At 48.9% G+C, this 20,189-nt stretch overlaps 7 protein-coding genes across 7 annotated transcripts; 4 read left to right on the forward strand and 3 right to left on the reverse strand.

The window, feature by feature from the left end:
• Window positions 1-1,033: 1,033 nt before the first annotated feature.
• On the forward strand, window positions 1,034-1,627 carry F5B22DRAFT_640935 (uncharacterized protein; the record flags this gene model as incomplete). Its single annotated transcript, XM_047977913.1, has 2 exons — window positions 1,034-1,473; window positions 1,555-1,627. 2 exons carry the CDS (start codon window positions 1,034-1,036, stop codon window positions 1,625-1,627), a joined length of 513 nt encoding a protein of 170 aa, XP_047836351.1.
• Window positions 1,628-1,652: 25 nt separating this feature from the next.
• On the reverse strand, window positions 1,653-5,964 carry F5B22DRAFT_13221 (uncharacterized protein). The gene is made up of 5 exons (XM_047968967.1): window positions 3,929-5,964; window positions 2,979-3,875; window positions 2,762-2,838; window positions 2,420-2,680; window positions 1,653-2,364 (listed from the first exon to the last, which is right to left on the reverse strand). The coding sequence occupies exons 1-5, from the start codon at window positions 5,760-5,762 to the stop codon at window positions 1,828-1,830; spliced, it is 3,606 nt and encodes a 1,201-aa protein (XP_047836352.1). The 5' UTR covers window positions 5,763-5,964; the 3' UTR covers window positions 1,653-1,827.
• Window positions 5,965-9,673: 3,709 nt separating this feature from the next.
• On the forward strand, window positions 9,674-10,104 carry F5B22DRAFT_12990 (uncharacterized protein). The gene has a single exon (XM_047968943.1). The coding sequence runs from the start codon at window positions 9,775-9,777 to the stop codon at window positions 9,997-9,999; it is 225 nt and encodes a 74-aa protein (XP_047836353.1). The 5' UTR covers window positions 9,674-9,774; the 3' UTR covers window positions 10,000-10,104.
• A 190-nt stretch (window positions 10,105-10,294) lies between these two features.
• F5B22DRAFT_640938 (uncharacterized protein) lies at window positions 10,295-11,028 on the forward strand (the record flags this gene model as incomplete). The annotated part of the gene is made up of 2 exons (XM_047977914.1): window positions 10,295-10,577; window positions 10,640-11,028. The coding sequence occupies 2 exons, from the start codon at window positions 10,295-10,297 to the stop codon at window positions 11,026-11,028; spliced, it is 672 nt and encodes a 223-aa protein (XP_047836354.1).
• On the reverse strand, window positions 10,909-12,499 carry F5B22DRAFT_12213 (Ccc1 family). Its single transcript, XM_047968891.1, has one exon. It carries the CDS (start codon window positions 12,097-12,099, stop codon window positions 11,179-11,181), a length of 921 nt encoding a protein of 306 aa, XP_047836355.1. The 5' UTR covers window positions 12,100-12,499; the 3' UTR covers window positions 10,909-11,178.
• Window positions 12,500-13,730: 1,231 nt separating this feature from the next.
• On the forward strand, window positions 13,731-15,024 carry F5B22DRAFT_632503 (acid phosphatase phoa; the record flags this gene model as incomplete). The annotated part of the gene is made up of 2 exons (XM_047976705.1): window positions 13,731-13,944; window positions 14,021-15,024. 2 exons carry the CDS (start codon window positions 13,731-13,733, stop codon window positions 15,022-15,024), a joined length of 1,218 nt encoding a protein of 405 aa, XP_047836356.1.
• A 2,198-nt stretch (window positions 15,025-17,222) lies between these two features.
• F5B22DRAFT_632504 (putative phosphatase regulatory subunit-domain-containing protein) lies at window positions 17,223-19,520 on the reverse strand (the record flags this gene model as incomplete). Its single annotated transcript, XM_047976706.1, has 2 exons — window positions 17,223-17,471; window positions 17,571-19,520. The coding sequence occupies 2 exons, from the start codon at window positions 19,518-19,520 to the stop codon at window positions 17,223-17,225; spliced, it is 2,199 nt and encodes a 732-aa protein (XP_047836357.1).
• Window positions 19,521-20,189: the final 669 nt, after the last annotated feature.

Genomic DNA, 20,189 nt, shown 5'->3' on the forward strand with positions numbered 1-20,189 from the left:
TTTCTGGCTTGATAATGCGCCGCGCGAAGATGATTTTGTGCCATATGGTTGGAGATCTTGTGGCTTACTGTTCTCGAGATGGTGCTTCGGGTAGGCGGGGACCAGAATACACTACGCTTATACTACTACGTGTGTCTATAAGTAATTCTAAAGTGCTTATGAAGTGTCCGAGAGATTAATAATTGAGAGCGCAGCTGGTGGAAAGGAAGTTGACTACAGTACGGCCGATCTACTGATCTCGCTTCTAGTGAGTGAGGATACGATTCCTAGTACATATATGAAGCCAGTCCGGCATCTGAAATCGTGAAGTAAATCAGTCAGATTCTCGCGACGCATCGCCAACATAGATAAACCCATCACATCCAAGCGCATCTATCCATCTCCTATCCGCAAACATACCACATCTACCTTACAATCCCAACCTATACACTAAGTTGCAATATGTCCCCTAAGGAATAACTAATCGGCGATTAAATTTACTTTCCAATCCTCCACACTTTCTCCAATCGGGGGTCTAGAAAACAATAGAGAAGAAGAGCGAACGAGAGAACTGGAGGGTTGCTTTGGCCAGGTAACCCCGTCGCCCCAAACCGGTTATTATCGCCAATATTATGCCAGGCACGGCACGGCATGATTGACGAACGCGGGTTCGTCTCCGGAAGCGCGTCTCTTCCGGAGTCATGTGTATCCCCATTACCAGTTGGTGGGTAGGCACCTCTGAGGCAAGGTAGATAGATCATTTGGTTCGGTCGCGATGCTATCTATCTACGTCGAGCGACAGAGGGGAGGTAAATGATCCAAGAGATGATATGGAAGGGTAGGAAAGAAACAACAACTATTCAAGCAAGCGCCTTGGGACCACGAAGGAAATTGATATTTAGACTTGTGTATAAGTGCAGCAGCAAGATCATTTAGATATCTAGTTACCTACCTATCTACCTACGGCAATCGCAACCGGGCTCTTGAATTTCGTTCCATTGATCAGGGACACTGCTATCGTCACCACTCTCGCCATCCATCCAGCAACAGCACAATGCGATACAAATCGACATCTTTACTCCTTCTCCCACTCTCAACATCCTCCCCCACGACCAAAGCAAAGGAAACACCACTCAACTCAATAACCATCAACACCGCCATCGCCCCAACACAACCCCCAAATCCCATCGCAGCGCGAACAACCCCAACCACCACAACCTCGATCCCGCAACTCCCGATCCCGATCCCAATTCCAATGTCAACGACAGGGACAGGACCTACGACAAGTCCTAGCAAAAGCGATACAACCGACAGCACAGCCGAAGGAGGACAGGAAGAAGGCGACTCCTCCCTAACGACGACGATAACAATCACGCGCAACGCGACGACGACGATAAGGCCCACTCTGACCGTGACATCACTGTTCCCGTCGGCGGGGTCGACTACGTCGAGAGCGTCCGCGTCCGTCAGTGTTTCTCATAATCTGTTAACCGTGTAAGTCACCCGTCTATAACAAGAAGAATAGTACGCGCCGACATTCACTCTACTAACCCATACATTCATAACATAGATTAGTCGCGACGCTAATTTTATATTTCTTCGCATGATATCGACAGATCATGAAAGAGTTGAATACATCGCCAAATAATGCAAGGACATCGAAGATTGAGCAGGGGGAAAGTGCCTAATAGCTGTATCGAGCTATAAAAAGCTCACGAGTGGATAATAAGAGGAGAGAACAACGCGAAGAATATCCCGAGGAAAAATGAGCCTCCAAATGCACACTCTACTAATTACCATCATGATCTTCGTAACCAGCTGTAGCTTATAATACCCGTCATGTCCAATTCATTTCATTCTATACCGAACTTCCGTTTCCTGGATATGTACCTTATCCATATCCCTCGCTAATATATCCATGTTCACATTGTCCTTCCCGATAGGAGGTTGCGATGATTGATAAATGTCTTCAGTATCAGGGATATCATCTTCTGTCCAAGCCTCGGACCCAGATATTTCTACTACGTCGTTATCGGCCCTATTATCGGAACTCGCGAAGAGGATATCTCCGTTGGGTAGTCGTACGTCTGTCGTCTGTAGCGTTTCCGCGATGTCGAGTAGAAGGACGTCCATAGGACATATATAGGCAACCTGTTTACGCTCGCTCCATGCTAATATGTGACCGCAAAGGCGGCCATAAAGTCTGTCGACAATCCAGGCACCTGAGTCTCCGGGTATGCCGAGGGATACACCATGTCCTGCCTGGTTGGGAGGTGTCATGGGTTTGGATACACCTGGTATTTTCCCGCTAACTTGGTATGAGTGACTTGGGGAGGCACGTCCATAAATCTTAACCGTCGTGAGGGCGGGGAGAATTCGACCAGCCTGACAAGGATTAGCTGTTGCCTAGCAAGGCGTAATAAAACTCCATTTATCTTACTTGTGTACCACTAGTGCGAGCTACACATTGTACGTCTAGTCCAGGTAGAGATTTTACAGGAGCCACCTCCACTGGCTGTAAATGATCGAAGGTCAAAACCCGGTGGTCTCCAGCATCGACTGGCGGAAACAGATTCTTATCCGGAAGTCTATCATCTTGAAATTCAAATAGAGCCCAATCTATCTCATGAATGAGAGTATTTTCGGTTCGTCTTCGAATGCCAGAAGAGGCGTAGACTTCACCAACGCTATAAGTATCAATGTGATCCTACAGGATGTTAGGATGACAATTCACTAGAACAAATCGCCTTTACGGAGAATGACGATAAGGGGCATAGCATATTACCTCATTTTCCGTTTCAGGGGAAGGATAAAACCCGTCAGGCACATCGTCAAGAGCAGGTTGTGTTACAATGTATCCTGCAAAGGCTAGATCAGCGGGGTGACATTTCTTGCTAGGTCCGACGCCGTAAGATCACCTCCCGCTACCCTCGAATAAGACCATCGCAATCAACCTGGGAACTAGATTCAGGGGTTGGCTATTCCTGATCCTTACATACCGTGTCCACATCCTGGTTCTATCCCGGGAATGTCGCCTGGCTGGTTGAACTCCTCATCCTCATCTTCATCCTCTTCATCGCTAGTGATATCTGTCGCAGAGTATTCAGACTCAGTGTCGGAGAACTCGCAAGCGAAGTCACTACCTTCAGAGGACGTCTCCCCTTCAGTGAGATACGACAGGTCTCGTGCCGATGCACTGCTTCTGAAGATTGGTGCACTGGCTCGTGTTGCGCTATCCGTAAGTTCTTCAAAATCATCTGATCCTTGAAAAGGACGGTCGGGGTCATCTAGCATATGGTGTACAGTCATGCCATAGGGTTTATCATCCACGATAATGACACCTCCTAAGCTCACTGGTGGAAGATGCTTGTCTCCAATCCATGCCCCAATGCTCGCGCCATTTTGTGGCTTTTGTTGATAATCGGGATTAGCTGCAGGGATCTCCTCAGACTCATCTCCTTCAACGTAGCTATGTCGACTCGAATCACCCTGTGTATCGCTCTTTGCCATGCTTCGTACGGGACCTTTCCTTGATCTCACCATAGACCCTCGGCATACTTTGAGTGCTATATTCGTTGTGGTACCATCAAATAGAATACCCAGCTTTTTATTCAATATGGCACGCACTTTGCTCACTGAAGTGCACACAACTAGTACAGTGGGTGTAGTTTTCTGGGGAGACTCGCCTATAGACTCAATTGATATTTCGACTGATTCCGGGTGCTTGCGGTAAAAATGTCGTAAAGCTAGATTAATTTGCGGCATCAGGATCTCATTCCATTGCTCAACTACGTCGTCTGGCAATGGGATTTGAGGATACAGACGAAGCTTGGGCAGTTTCTCTCTGGGCTCTTTAAGTTCTTTTGACTTCTCTGATATGCTTTCCACTGGGTGCGCTATAGAAATAAGTCAGCATCGAAGTACGACAGCCATTTTGATTAGGTCTTACACTTCACAAGGGGTTCACGTTCGGTGGGAAAGGATTGTGACCGTTCCTGTGGCAGTGCACGTTTTATGTCATAACTTTGGCTCTTCGTACTGGTCTTAGACGATCCTGGCAACGATGTGGTAGAGGCCTTTGGCTTGATACTCTGACGTGAGGGTGCATGCATGAAATCATCGCTTAGGCGATCGTCAAGCTCGCTGACGCTATCCAGGATACAGCATGCCTCGAGATAGCCACTTGCTCGCGACTGTACTTGTCTGATAATCTCGTCACCGTTGCCAGGCCGCGAGAGTTCCAGTTCAACAGCATTCCAACATGCTTGCACAGCCCTCATATATGGTGTACCACATCGAATAGCCAGCTGACCGAGAACAGACTCTGGAACGCTAGGAGAGTCTAGATTGGGTACAAGGTTCTCCAAAGTAGTCCAGAGGCCGATAGAGACGAGCATCATGGCAAGAGAGTACAGATCTAGGGTTTTGGTATCACTGTTCACAGCTAATGGAGACTGGCTGGTGGTTCGTGGATCAAGTGGATGGCGATGCAGGAGGAACATGGAGGATGAATGACCTGTTGAAGAAGAGGGCGAGTTGGGGAAAATATCGAAGGAGGAGATAACTGGACGCCGAATGTCTATCTCGTTCGCGTTGGGCATGCCGGTATCACTGTTAACCGTATTGACGAAAGAGATTGTCGAACCGTGAAGATTACCATGGGTGATGCCTCGGGAATGCATATCGAAAACGGTATTGGCCAAGTTGTAGGCGAGACGAAACTTAGCCTCTAAGGTGGGTTCAAAGTTTGGTCGACTAAGCAAGTTAGAAAGCGTGCACAAATTGTCGACCGGGTGCTGCGTCACGTTGTCGAACGTGATAGCGCTGAAGGTAGGAGGGAATGAGTAAACCAAGGCCACCCTAGAACGTTCCACGTCCTCATAATAGCCTAGCAATAGAGGTAATCCTATCCACGCGCCAGGAGATCTCGAAGATTCCGTCTGAAGTCCTGTACTTAGCTTCTCAAAACGGGTCATCTCAGGCATAATTCCTGTTGCGGAATAAATTGGATCGAATTCGGCATATTCAACTAGAAGCGGACACCATGGTCGTCTAGCAGGCCGGTGCGTCAGATCGGTATAATCCTGCTTGCTCATAAAGAAAATTTCCTGTGGTCTCTCCTGTAATGGCGCACTCTCAGACAAAGACTGAGCCTGGAAAGATCTGAGGCTTAGGAGCTTCTGGGGGTCGATCTGTTGAGGCGTCTGAATTCGCGTCGAACCATAAGGCCGTAGATCTTCTATAGACTGTTTCGACGTATTTGTATTTTTTGAAGTACTGCTGATTATAGCGGCGGATGAACGAGTGCGGGATAGGTCACAAAGCGTATCGATCGAGGCTGTGAGATCCTTCACAAGGTCCTCAAATCTACCTTTATCCCATACTATCAGTGGGGCTTTCCGGTCCCCTGAGGCCTTCTCGTGCGACTTTTCACTACCCGCGGTTCGCTTCGAGGCAAGCCAGAGGGGCTCTGCTTCGGCCAAGATATCCTTAATGGTACCCATGATACTGCCAACAAGGTCCGTCAAGCCAGCTTGATTCAAAGCCTCATCGATCTCGGGGGACTGGTTCGAATCAGTGCGGTCAGACCATTCCACGCCCCAGCTAACAAGCCTGTCCTTCTGAATGCGTAGTTTACGATGTAAAGCTTTGATCTCGGGATCATCGGCAGCCTGTAAGGGCTCCTGGACGAAGTCGGATGACTTCTTAGTATCATTATAAAGCCTACTCAATCGACGCTGGACGCCCAGGGCCATCCGAGCCCGGGGGAGGTACGACTCCATGATATGAGGTCAAGCCAGCGGCTGGCAACGAGTGAATCTGGCAGGGATGGCTGAAGATGTGGGGATTCCAAGTATGCCTCAAACCCCAGGTATCTCTATGTATGGTCCTTTGCAGGAAAAGCACAATTGGATAATAGCGGCGGCTTCAAGCAAGCGTCATGATATTTTGCAAGACAATTAGAAATTAGACAAACGGGTTAAAAGAGGGGAAGTGAAGTGGTGAGATGAAGAGTACGACAGATGAACGACTCTCTGCGTTGAAGCCAATTCGAATCTAGGAAATGTCAAAATTATCAGTAATGCCGCTGCCTTGAGCAGTGGAACGTGGCTACTTGTGGGTAATTTGGGTGCCTGGAGTGAGCGTGGAAAGGTGAGTGGACCGAGAAGCGCTCGTGTAGTCAGGGATGCTGCCCTTGACTGATTGCTCTCGGATGCGAAAACCGGGTTTAGGCCAATGCAAACACCGGCATAGTTTGCGGGTATGTATGTGTCAATGTCTGGGTGTCGACCCAAGTGTATATAAGAGCGTGAGGGATATCGTCGTCGTCGTCGTCGGGCGACTATGGGCGATTATGCGATGGGCCACTGTCGGCGGCGGAGGCGAATCACGGGATTGGCTTGGTGGTGTTTGGTTTGTGGTACATGTAAAGAACGATGGGGTATAATGGGGGGGGCCTAATACTGCTGCCTGATCGTATTCGACCAATAGCTGCCTGCTTGGAGATCCCTAGATTCCATTGGGTGTGCACTAGGACGACTCCAAGCTAGGCACCGGTAGCGCATGTGAGGCTCAAGGTTACCTTGAGTACCGTACTTACTTAGTGACCTTTAATTAGCCATACCTAACTAGGTAAGTCCCTACATATTTAGACCTTGTCAGCTGCACCCATCAAGTGCCAGCTGAGCCTCATCCGGCAAGGTTTGTTCTTCCAGCTGAGCAGTTCTTCCACTACCTACCCTCCGAGGCTGAATGTCAGAAACCAACATTGTAAAAAGGCACAAAAGTAGGGCCAACAACTCGCGATGAATCACACACTATCAACCAACTAGGCGCGCTCTGCCTGACTAGCCGCCGAAGACAAGGTGATTGTGGGAACAATAGGACTAACGATCAAAGGCGAAGCAATGACGCCGCTCACAAAGATGATTGTTCGTCCATATATAAAGGGGCATCTCTTCGTGAGTACAATACCATGTAACCAACAACCGAAGGGATAAAGCCAGCGATTAGCTCCCTTTGTAACACTCGCTATTGTCGAAATCCTATGAACATGCACTGCTAGGAATGAAACAAACCCAGGTTCATATATCGTATCTTTTCTCCCGTGTATATAATCTCGCGACACTGACACGATTTCTCGCCGTCATGATTATAAACAAGCACTCAGTCTCACCAGCAGCGATAGCAGTTCCAGCGAAGACTGGATCAAATCTTGCCATTTTCCCCTCTTCACACGTCGCTATTATCAAACATCCCCGGCAGATGTTCCCACTCACCACCGATCTATCCATATCACATCTAAACGTACGTAACTACACCATGGATTCCGAAGTGCAGATGCGCACAGTGCACGTCGATGGCTATTACCTAACCGTGCCAGTCCAAGGCTGCTATCGGTTAAAACTCAAGGGAACCTGCCTCCATCGCGAGTTCAAGAAATCACAGTTCGGCGACAGGAGAGACGTGATACTGGAAGTCAAGAGTGGTGACCATGACGGTGGCTGTCGGAGCGCCTGCCAGAAGAAGACGATGGATTACGTCCTCGCCAGAAAATGCCAAGATTGCGAGAGTTACGATCTCCTCAAAACAGGAGTCACAGCTGTCTAATCGCGTCAGTAACGGCCTATCCAACTTGATCGAAATACTGGAATCCCCCACAATGCCGTTCCGCTTCATGTACTATCTCGCCCTGAGAGCTGTTTAGAGATATTGCCGGGAGGGGTCATGGAATGAGGAGTAAGGCGTTATCTAGCTCAGTTTGAAGCTCGCTCAGCATTGATCTTTTGAAGCGGAATTGGCGGCAATCGTCTATTTCATTACTTATTAATCATCGTGGCGCTTGGAGATAGACAGTTAGTTACCTAGACTTCCATGGGAAACATGTAGCAGTTCTCTGCTTGAGAAGCTGTCAATGGAATAAAACGCAATTGAATGCATTAGGTTCTTATTGTCATGAGTGAACACATCGTAAAGACTAGGTAGAGGCAGGAGAGTGACAGACTTAGATTCTGAAGCCGCTGACTACGCAGGCAAACTCATCTTCGTAGTAGGTATTGCAGACTTCGATGCCGACCTGATTAATGACGTGATATGCGTAGACCCTAGTTCAGTACCTATTATTAGAACTACCTAGATGAAGCATACCAGGATCACTATAATTGCTAACGATTCTGCCTGGAGCGCGGTAGTTTCCGAGACAGAAGAGCGAAGGGAGCAACAACGCACTGTGCATGGTCCAGGTTGCTACCTATTGAACCGTTTGCTTGGAACGGGGATGAGCTATTTCAAGGACCCTATGTTATCAATAGGTATAGGTACGATGCTCCCACTTGTCTACAGGGCTTCGTGAGTAAGGGAGATGTAAGTCGAGGACAGTACTTCGTAAAGTTAATTATATCTTAACAGAAATAAAAGTAGAATGTCAGGACAAAGTGACTCTGTAACCCTTAATTGATCTTACTACCTAGGTACGAAGCAGGAAGTAGGTACCTCATACATGGAAAAGATGCAAACAACAATGTCCCTTCCGACCCTAAGACCTGGATCCCGATGCTCAAGGCTCTAGACTAGGAAGCAGGCTCAAAAACAAGCGCCACCAACCCAGCAACACACTTTCCTCGGTCAAGATATAGCCTTCTGCGCCTAAAAAACCTCAACCAAAGATCGCCTTCAATATCACAGAGCACATCAGCGCTAATTGACTACACTATCCAGATATCTACCTACTTATCTCCCAAGCGCGCGATAGTCACATCAGGGGCAAAGCCTCGGCGTTAGTTTGTGCCCGTCAACAGTTCTCGGCACTGTGTATCGTAGGCGGCGGCAGGCGCTTCCACTTCCGAGGTCCCCGACACTCAGGCCGAGCCGATCTACTAAACGCGCGCGACTGAGCTAGGTAGGTACGTCTTAGGTGGTTCATCGAACGTAGTTCGTCAAGCCATGAGCGCTTGAGATTAGAATCTCATGCATTGGAGGTTGCCTAGGGAAGAAGGTGGGTAATTAGGAAGGGCCGTGCTTGTTGTCCGCGGAGAGGAGGGGGCAGGTAATGCACGCGTGGAGTGAAATAACCCGGCCGTTCTCTCGCGGGCAATTGATGCAGGCGTGTCGTATGCAAGGCGTAGAATGCTAGATCAAGCATATTCCTTAGCGCGGCCTGTCTTGCATGTAGACCAGCCTCTGCTACTGAACAAGGAATCTCGACGGAACACGCAAAACCCCGCCCGGGTAGTTATATCCGAAGATTCCAAGGTATCTTGATGGGCAAGCTTGCCAGTCGAAGTAGTCATGGGATCTTGATTTCGCATATCATCCCATGTTGTCGATCTTCTGACATGCGTAAAAGAACGAGCGGGAGACAAGTGAGACAAGATACCTATCTTCAGTGGCGGGGTTGCCGTGAACAAGCGTCCCCGCAGTCTCGCCGTCGTGTGTTCCCAACATGGGACAACAAACATCCAACAAAAACCGGGGAAGAGAGACATATCTGCCACCACCAATGTGCAGTTTCTCAAAGTGTACGACCCATGATCTAGGTCATCTATGCGTTGGCTGGCCACGGCATAGCGGAGACGAATAAAGGGAACGAAAACCCATCCACGCTACTGGGCCTGGCTCCTTCTAACGGGTACGTGCAGCATCAGACCAAACGCCGTTCATTCTGCGATTGGCGCCAGCCTCCATACGTGATAGACCTGCCTGAGGGGAAAGGGGATGGCAAAAGAACATCTCGGGGGTGGGGAAAAGGGCAAGGCTGCGTTGTAGGTAAGTGTACCAGACCCAGTTCCAGGAGGGATGCTTGCAGCAGCGTGCAGTAATATTGTCTTAAAAGTGGCTATTTGTGTTACCCAGCTTTCGTCTCAACTGCACATGTGCCTAGTGGTTGGCTGGATGTCGTGTGTGAACTGCATACGCCAACTTGCACAGATCGGGCCGTCACAGCTTCACAAACGTATCTCGTCCACATGTGAAAGGAGCTCAGCGTCGAGAGCAGCAAGACTAGGCGACCGTGAGGGGTGACTCGGTCGCTTGATGCAGACACCTAAGCGTGCCTGGCAGAAATAACGTGTCTAACGTAGGTGATTGGGCATCTACAGCCATCAAGGTGTGGTTAACCTGTAGACACGGGTTTGAGAAACTGGGTAGAGTTGATAAGTGTTAGCGTCTTTAAATACCAAGACTATATTAGGGAGCCCGGCGCATCAATTGAATAGATATCCACGAAACCAATGGATGGTAAGAGTCAGAATCTTCTTCCGCAAAATCACAGCTACTTGGTTGTCTTTGCCTAACGTCTTTCTGTCATATACGAATAATGGCGGGCGTAGGATTCTCATCAGATATGAATGAACATCAGACAACCTTTATGGAGAGACGAATACCACAAGCCGAAGGTGTCCGCACATTGACAATTGTGCGGCCAGAATCAACATTCGTTCAGACGCTGACACTCGGCAACGGTGGTGCAGACTCGACAGATGTACCAGTTGCCGCAATGTCAGCTTCAAAATCATCCAACCATTCAGACTACGTCGGAGCAATTCTAAGCGGGGTCATAGTTCTAGTGGTGTTATTGGTCGTCATTTGGATTTTCTACCGTAAGGGTTATAAATTTGGTCGTTTGATACCGGGCCTGCAATCACTGACGAATCAAATATAGGTCGCAAACGCTCACACGGCTCGAGGGGCTCTAGCCGTCAAAACAAGCCATCTCGAAGTAACGACACTTCAGAGAGTTCAGAGAGCTCTGGTGGTCCATCTGACGATGATGGCTCAGTCGCTAGTGAGGTCATCGACGAGCAATGGCAACACCCGGGGCGGCCTATGCCGGGCATGGCTCCTATGGGACGATGGCCAGGAGCTCCACCGGGACACAATATGCCGCCACCTGGAGGCAATATGGGCCCTCCTGGGGTTGGTATGGGAATGCCTTTTGGCGGACCTTCTCCAATGATGGGAAGAGGCGGTGGTCCTCTCCCTAATTTCAGAGGACCGCCTCCGATGATGCCGATAGTCGGTAGCGGCGGGCCGCCTCCAATGCCACAATGAAGTGACAAGACACAACAAAGCTAGGATGTAAAAGATAAAGTGATGCTGGCCCTCGAAACCACAGCTATGCGCCAACGGCCAGCTTGGTAGCATTGTGATATACTTTATAATTAAATTGATTGGTACATGATAAACGAAGCGGCGAGTGACTTAGGATACGAGGCCATCGAATAGTCTGACGCACAGCACCGCTGCGATGGCTGCAATACTCCCAAACACAACCATCCTGCCGCCCTCCCAAAGGCTTGGCTTGACGAGATTCCACTGAAGTAGCCGGCTTGCTTGTGTCCTCGGGTTGTATTTATACCTTGTCGGGTTAACGTGCAATACATACTCTTTCGTAAATCCGAAAATGAAAAGAGCTATTATGCAGATGGCAAAGCTCCATACTAATCCCTCAGTGACTCTAGCGACGAAGAAATAGGGTGCAAGCGGGAAAGAACCTCCCAGAAGGTACCCGAGGGCAACCGATAGACCGGAAATAATGGGAGCCGTCCTAGTTGGCTCTTCTTTCGGCTCGTCCCTGGCAAAACAAGGGCTATCAATTACTCGAGCCGCGATCTCCGGAGACGAATTGATATGGGCCATGACGCTCTGCAGCAAGTCCGGGGGAAGTTGCAATGGAGCTATGTAGTCGGCCACTCCTCGATCCTGATGAAGAGGTATGGATGACGTTGATTTTTCTTGATCATTTTCTTGATCATCACTTCCACGATCGGCTTCATTATTGTCTGGCCGTGCCGCCAAATAGCCACCGATGCCCATACTGATACAACCGGCACAAATCTCTGCCATGCCAGCGTAGATGACAGTATTAGTCTGACCTAGTGAAGAGAGACCTGCCGTCAAAGCAAACGGTACGGTAAGTCCATCTGCAAAACCCAAAGTAAAGTCGGAAAAAAACCGGGACAGTGAGTGACGGGCTGCGATGCCCGTAGGATGCGAGCACTCACTGTCACCTGGTGTTGATGAGGGACCAGCAGATGTTGTTGTCGCTATTGGCGTAGTTGGTAGACTGGAATACTCGGAACGCTGTGGATTCCAATTCCGAATGTGATCCAAAAGCTCCATCTTGCTCTTCTATGATAGGTGCTGATGTCGTGAGAGTCTAAATGCAAAAGAGAGGTGCCGGAAGAGCCGGTTGCACCACCTCAACTTTTTAAGTATGTATTGTAGAGTATGTAAAACGGGATGGATATAAAGGCAATGCTCAACAATATGTATTTCAGTCTATAACTTTGGAAAGATGAAATGCTCTCTCAGCCAATCTATGTTGTGGGAGATGGGAGGACTTTGAGAAGGAGATCCATTCGTGCAAAGACAGGGGTAACAATCGGCAGGTGGTTCGGGGGGCCCTCTCTGTAGGTACCTACGTACCTAAGGTACATACATATGTACATACTCTACTCTGCTCTACCTACTACATAACTTACGTAAGTAAGTACTTCCACTGATGGGTACTCGTCACGACAGTGGCATTCCTAGGCGTGTGTCTGCTTGAGAGACGAGAGAGAGTATCTCTACGGCAGCGAATCGATTCAACGGCATTACAAAACCTACCTACACCACTTCGACGACCAGATATCCATCCGACCTGACATCCGACATCTTACTTAGTACCTAGTGCTAGTGGTAGGGGTAGCGGGGTGCTGTAGCTTGCGGGACCCGGGTCTAACCCGTCGTAGGAGGTGGACAAGCATTTTGGTGGCGTTCCTAGCGTGGGCTTGGTAGCCCATTCTTGGTCTTGGCCACTCCTTGGCCTTCGCTTAAACACGTGCTCATATATATCTTTTATCTCTTCATCTCTTCATTTCTTCTTCCGATCCATCGCCCCGACCAGCGATCGAAGTGGTGCGACAATAGTTTCTCTCGGTGAAGAATCTATCATCGTATTCCGCTCGCTCGCTCGTCGTCTACGAATCGGCGTACAGTGGTAGCTTGTTACGGCGTAATTGACCGTGTTCTGGATGTCGATCGACAGCATGTAACCCTACTGTACTTACGAAGTACAATAGTGTGTATGTATGACCATCGCGATGAACCATACTACTTAAGTACCCATGCCAACGCGTTGCCGATTACCCATTATACCTGCTTGAGTAGGTAAGGTGTCGAGGTGTGTCTAGGGTCCCTCACACTCGCTTTGTCGATGCGGTTGTCCTTGTCTCTGTCCTTGGAAAGGCACCCAACTTGAACCATAGTCTGGGATGGGATGGGATGACCTGCGGATCAATCCTAGGCGCCTCACCGACTGTTACTCAGAATTGTATCACTACGCCAGCCACCAAGTATAGGAATATAATCACATAATTAGCATACGCCCTAGTCGACAGGCTATCTGGACACACATACAGTAGTGCGCCGTATTCCGACCTTCATGCGTTACACGTGCATATCTTGGATAATGGGAATGGGGCTTCTTGAAATCTCCTCATTGACATCCACCAATACCCTTGACCAGTTCTGGACGAGCTTACCAACATGGTAAGGTGCCCACGTGCATGTACCGCCGTTACCAACCATGATTTTCATCCGGAGAGCCCCTTCAGCTGCTAGTATTAAAGCCGCCCGTCTCTGCCTCAGCTGGGCATTTGAAATATCCTTTGACCACACCCTGTTCCAGTGTCGTCTCTGTTTCTCGACACGCCTCCCGCTGTCACCCGAGGTGTAAACTAGCTGAGACTCGCTGTCCTCTGGTCAAGATGCGTGGCCTCAACCCCTCCGTGCTACTCGTTGCTGGCGGCGTCGCCGCTCAGATCGAGAACATGTACACGGCCACTGGAACTGCCGAGGTCGCTGCTGCAGCTGCCACTGCTAAGACACTGAGCCCTACCAGTCATGTCAAGGGCAAGGCATTCGACCGCATTGCTATCATCTGGCTTGAGAACACCGACTATGAGATGGCCATCAATGACCGTACGTCCTGCTTCCTCGCGTAAAGTCTATTGGTTGCATGTGTATCCAGCGCATAAAGTACTAATACCATAAGCAGCGAATCTCGCCTGGCTTGCTAAGAAGGGAATTACACTATCCGGCTACCACGCCGTCACACACCCATCGCAGCCAAATTACGTTGCTTCTATCGGTGGAGACTATTTTGGAATGCAGAACGATGACTTTGATCAGATCGACAAGAATATATCCACAGTTGTCGATCTTCTCGAAGACAAAGGTATCTCATGGGCACACTACCAGGAGGATATGCCCTATAGTGGTTTCCAAGGCCAGGCCTGGATCAACCACGAGAACGGTAAGAATGACTACGTCCGCAAGCACAACCCCGCGATGAACTACAACTCCAATGCCGGTAACCTTGACCGTCTGGCTGTCAACAAAAACCTCACTCAGTTCCACGTGGACCTTGAGAATAAAAGGCTGCCTCAATGGATGTTTATCACTCCCAATATGACTAGCGATGGTCATGACACAGACATCACCACTGCTGGTACTTGGACCCGCACCTTCGTTGAGCCTCTTCTCAACGACAAGCGATTTATGCAGAACACTCTTGTCCTAATCACTTTCGACGAGAACGAGACGTACACTGACCAGAACCGAATCCTGGGTATCCTGCTGGGAGATGCCGTACCCAAGCACCTCGTGGGAACCACCGATGACCATTACTACAACCACTACAGTGAGATTTCCACAGTCTCTGCCAACTGGGGTCTCCACACCCTGGGTCGCTTCGACGTTGGTGCCAACGTCTTCAAGTTCGTAGCCGACAAGACAGGTGACACTGTCCGCCCCTGGGATGGCGAGATCGAGCTTTCCAATATGTACTTCAACTGGTCGTATGCTGGTGTCTTCAACACAAACGGTGGCAACGCGAGATATCCTGCTCCCAACCTATCTTGCTCCGGCAAGTCGAAGCGAACCGTGCTCCCTAGCATCAAGAAGGCCTGGAAGGGCAACCCGGCCCCCGTCTACTATGACACAAAGGTCGCTATCCCTGATGGCCAACACCCTCCCGCAGGATACGCCCCGGAGCCTTAAATGCTCACAGATTTTGTAAACAATTAGATAATATTAGTCAAAATCTATAATTCTAATCTTCAGCTTCTCACGTTTCCGGATTGCGAGCGCTATAGAAGCATTCGGCATTGTTTAAAATGTACATGTAACCTGCATGTTGTTAGTTCACATTCTCTCGAATAGTCCTCCTGAACAGGCAGGTAAAGGGTTAGTTAAAACTATTCGTGGAAATATATACACGTCGTAGAAGAGAATTTCTAGATCACAGCATCTCCTCGCCGAAATTCCCAAGCAGTATCTGCACATGTTCAAGTAAGCCGGAAATTCAATGGGGCGGAAAGAAGGCTCTACCCAACCCTACCAGCATCCAAATCAGCAATATCATCATATATTACGGTGCTGATCCATAGTTATTAAACGATGCATTCTGTGTATGTAGAAATATCTGCGCTCGACAGAATATTTCAGGATCAGAACTCTATTCCTACACAACTTGGAAGCTAAGTATACAGGGCCAACTATATTTTCAGCAATAGACACCGCAACCTTCTCCCCTTTTCAAAAATCATCGAATCAAATCGGAATAAGCCCAAATACCTAGTGAAAAATAATCACTTCGTTGATCCCTAGAGCAAGCAAATCGGAACCGGCTTCATCCCGTTCTTTCAGTCCATCTCGTACCCCTATTCAGCTTAGGCTCAACATAACTGCCCACATCCAGATCGCTGGTAAGACTTCAGCAAAACATGCCTAGAAGCGCATATAGGCGAGAAAATAACTTGGCTTCCAAGCGGAGATAGTCGACTACGTAGTTGCACGCGCCTCGATCCCAAGGAGGAGCCTCGTCTCCACATCATAAAGCAGCCGTCGACATATCAAAGACGGAATCCATCTTACCTCGTCGCTACCTATCTTCTTCCAGAATACTGCACCTAATTCTACCGCTTTCCTCCCCATCACCAGCACGAACACGCATTGGTTTAAACGTAATCCGGCTTTGTCCACGGGGGCCATGCTCAGACCTCTACCACGAAGACCGTACTACACACAGTCTCAAAAAAAAAGCCATATAGAAGAAAGGGGGTCTACAGAACAGAGAAGAACAATCGCATATTCTTCCGATCCCTTCTACACCTTCAATCCGACGATCCTACGATATTAGTTGTCCGCAACACTTCCGCACAGTTCACATCCACATCCACGTCCACCCATCCACTCCAAAAGAAGCAAGTATCACGACGAAGCTCCTCAAAGCCCTATCCCCCTACCACGCCAGCATCCATTCATCTACACACCAGTAGCCTCGACACCCTTGTTCTAATCATTGAGTGCCTTAGAGTCAACGATCTATCGATAAGAGACACTCAGCAGACAGCGATTACATCTGCAACGGACGAAGTACTGATTAATCCTAAAGGCAATAAGGAAGATATATACTCAATCACGAAATACAAGAAGATGAAAACTGGAAAGGGGGGTCAGGATAGTATTCCTGTTCAGATAGTCTTCCACTGGTACCCGCGGAGCCTCACTTACTCGCCAAAGCGCTACATTAGCACAGGAGCAAGTTTGATCTTCGAGGGGAATGTTATAAAAAAAACAAGAGGGACATATACTACGATAACAACAGCATTCACATTTGCAGAGTCAAGTACATCTCATGTAATCATCATATTTGTTAAGTCAATTTCAGTTTGAGCAGTTAGCAATGTCGCCACTGCTCAAGAGCGGAGTAGGTCATACCCTACCCTTGGCCAATATCCCTTTTGATAATTCTTTTTGAACCCGCCGTCCTAGCCTTTATCATGACGCCAGGTAAAGGTAGGATGGATGAAAAGTCATCAACTCCTCCCAGTCTATTGAACCAAGCAATAGAAAACGTTCCACACCCATTCAAACCTCGCCAACACTATCATGGATAGCGCGATTGAAAGCGTATGACAAAAGGCCACATGAATTACCACCCCTGAAGCCGCTTTTCCCCTCCTATCTCCCGCATTGTCTGCCAGTCGAAGTATGACTGCCCGAAAAGTTTGTTGACCCCGCTTTTCGTGTATTTTGGGGGTATCATAAAACAAAGTCCGAAGAACGCCTGATGCAAAGCCTGAAAACGCCATGGCCCTAGAAATTCATGTCGAAAGACGGGGAAATGGACTGCGATTTAAAACTTCGTAGATTTCTCGCTAGAAATTCAGATCTTTCAGAGTACCCAGCAGCATCTAGCAACTGATGGCTTTAGCAGTATGGGTATCTGATACGAATGGAGACCGATCTGACATGTGTTGGATACTGTGGAACTGGTCCCGGTCAGGGACAGGTCCGTTAGAAACGACATTGCTGGCATTTCTGCCTGACAGAGAAGGATTGTTTTCTGAGCTGTTGATGGAGTAGTCATAAGTACCATCGTATCGGGCCGTTTGCAGAGTACCGTCCTTCATTGGCGGGCTGGTCTGCTTGGTGCCATTGAACTACAATGACGAAGCCGTTAGTTACACGAGAATACGGATGATTGAGGTAGTTATCGAGATCCATGGGAGCGGTCGATAGACGTTTTATTATGTACGTACAAAGCAATACTTATTAAGAATCTCCTCGTATGAGGCGGAAGTGATACTGGCAGACGACGGAGAGGCCGGTCCAGGGCTTGAAGTGAAAGGGGCTGAGTATATCGATGGTCCATTCTGTTGCTGGGTTGTGAATGAAGTAGGCTGGGAAACCCTAATCTGAGGCCGCGAGGTGTCGGCCGGCGTGGGTGAACTGATTGTGTTTCTTTGATGTGCCTTCATATAGAGAACATCATTTTGCCGTGGGCTCGAGTTTGGACTTCTCTGGGCTTGCTTGGCTGCGCTAAGCGAAGCACCGAAATCATAGCGATTAGCAAATGCGACACCACTTGGGGTCGATAGGCGTCCTGGCAAATTGTCACTAGGTAGACTGGCCGTAGACTTGGAACTTTTCAGGCGCAGACTGGGCGGTTCCGATTCCCCAAGGAACTCATGTATCGGTCGATTGTCAGCTGTCGTCGAACTGAGCCCAAAGTCGTCAGATGGACCGACAGGCATGCTTTTAGGTCGGGTTATTGTTGAAGGATTTGTACGACGGTTGCTGCGAGGCAAGGATGGTCGTGAAGACACCCCTTGACTACCCTTCCTACCATTCTGGGTAGGGAATCTTTTACGGAAGTCGACTTGGAAATTGACACTGTTGTTATTGTCCCAATACTCGAGTCCATTCACGTTATATCGGACGCAAAAGAAGAGAGTCTTGGCTTGGAGATCAGCTATATCAGACAACTTGATGCTGAACTGAAACCGATCGTAACCAGCCTCCTTCTCCCCTGGTCGAATGTCGTGGTGGTATTCTGCACCAACTTCTGACGTCGTCTTCCAGTAATCAAATGTGAACCTGCAAACCACGGTTTTCTGGAACGCCAAGTTGGCTACAGAAACAAAGCCAATCAGAGACTTTTGGTCTGGAGACATCCACACTCTCTCAAGTCTGACAGGCAGACCTTTCCGAATGGGAGTTTGAGCAGGGGGGTTGTGCATGACAATCTCCCATTCGAAGGAAGGTACCTGTACAACTCGCTTCTCACCGGACTTGAATGGATATTCTGTGTCACTATCGTAATTATCAGCGGGTGATGTGTCTGTGCTGACCGCCAGAGGTCTATCAACCTGCAAGAAATGTCGGACATGCTCCAAGTGAGAATCAAAATGAACTGCTTTTGAAAATGTAGGAGTGCCGGGCATGCTTGAAGGACGCCGTAAATGCGCCGGCCTTAGTGCAGGCCGTACCAGTTCGCCAGACTTTTTCCGCACCATTGGGGGCTTCAGAGCCAAATCCTCCTCGGAGTTCTCTTCCGACCCACTTGACGTCACATCAGTCATTTTAGAGAGATAAAGATCTGTATCAGTATTGGATCTTGAATGGGATTTTGCACGTCTGGGTGTGAGCGCGATTGTGTCAACGTCAGGCTTCGGCGGTGTCTCGATAACCTGATCAATTTGGGATGGAAACAACGGGTAACTAGGAGGGCACAGAACTGGTGACCCAACCCGGCACTGTGGTATGGCGCTGATTGCTTCCTTTAGCTCTTTGATACTCTCAATTTCTCTCTCCCTCTCCTTCGACTCTACCTCCAAGTCTGGTACCCCCTCATCTTCACTAGAGGATTCTGGTGGTGATATGATCGCACCAGGCGGCATAACCTTAGCATCGGTAACAGGGGGAGGTGACTGGCGGACATTGGACGAATGATTAGCTACCATCTCTTTCAAGTTATCCGATGTACCAGGGGGAGTTATATCCGGAGTCGATCCATGGTTGAGAGCTGATATTGGAGTTGCGGAGGCAGAGATGGAGCGGCGATGTCTAGTCAGGTAGGAGGAGGATCGTGGCAACGCCGGTCTTGATTGAGCTGTCGTGCTCTGGTTGAATGAAGATCGCCGACTGGCTTCTGGTGAGATTTGAGCTGAGGTCGGGGGCGAGCAATGGGTAGGCGGCGTGTAAGGCATTCCCACGGATATGGGTTGCCGGATGACACAAGGTGGTGGGAGAAGCGTGGTAAAGTGAAAATCGGCTATGATAACGCTATTGGGCTTAGGATAGATAGGTTTGGTACGAGGGAAGCAGGAAAATATGACGGTTTGCCAGACTTCGTACCACGGCCCAGATCTTGAAGGATCCCCAACGGCAGCAACGACTTTATGTCTGGAAAGGGTGCTTGGGTCTATGTAAGAACCTAGGAAGGAAGAGAGTGGCATTAGCATGATTCCAGAACATATAAAGTTCCATGGTATAACAAGCACTAAAACGACGATAGTAGTAAGAAATACTTGGTATCTGTCTGATCGACTGGTACGCTGCTACAGAATGGCTGCGATCATAAAGTTTCGCGCAACCAGTGGTGGGACACTGGGCATTATGAGGATTTTATGATAACGCCATGGGGCAAGCAACCCGTCCAAAGGTTGAGAAAGGAATGCGATTCAAGTAGCAATCAAAGACGAATTCGAAAGCTCGTCAGGTTGTCACAGGCGACGGTGCCTGGAATGGCGTCTCGCATTTTTATCGCAGCCAAATCCCGGAACAGCCTCTTCCCACGTGGCACCCAACGCTGATGTCTCAATTGGTGTAGCGAACGACGCAAGTCTCAAATAACAAACAGGTGCAAAGAAGTAGCT

The sequence above is a fragment of the Xylaria bambusicola genome (genome assembly GCF_022495145.1).
Source record: "Xylaria bambusicola strain CBS 139988 unplaced genomic scaffold F5B22scaffold_1, whole genome shotgun sequence".
NCBI classification, from domain to species: Eukaryota; Fungi; Ascomycota; class Sordariomycetes; order Xylariales; family Xylariaceae; genus Xylaria; species Xylaria bambusicola.

Coding starts and splice junctions, on each gene's coding strand:
- F5B22DRAFT_12213 (XM_047968891.1), bottom strand. CDS start 12,099: ATGGAGCTTTTGGATCACATTCGGAATTGGAATCCACAGCGTTCCGAG.
- F5B22DRAFT_12990 (XM_047968943.1), top strand. CDS start 9,775: ATGCTTGCAGCAGCGTGCAGTAATATTGTCTTAAAAGTGGCTATTTGT.
- F5B22DRAFT_13221 (XM_047968967.1), bottom strand. CDS start 5,762: ATGGAGTCGTACCTCCCCCGGGCTCGGATGGCCCTGGGCGTCCAGCGT. Junction 2,681..2,761: donor CTGAAACGGAAAATGAGGTA/ATATGCTATGCC, acceptor CTGTAGGATCAC/ATTGATACTTATAGCGTTGG. Junction 2,365..2,419: donor CTCGCACTAGTGGTACACAA/GTAAGATAAATG, acceptor AATCCTTGTCAG/GCTGGTCGAATTCTCCCCGC.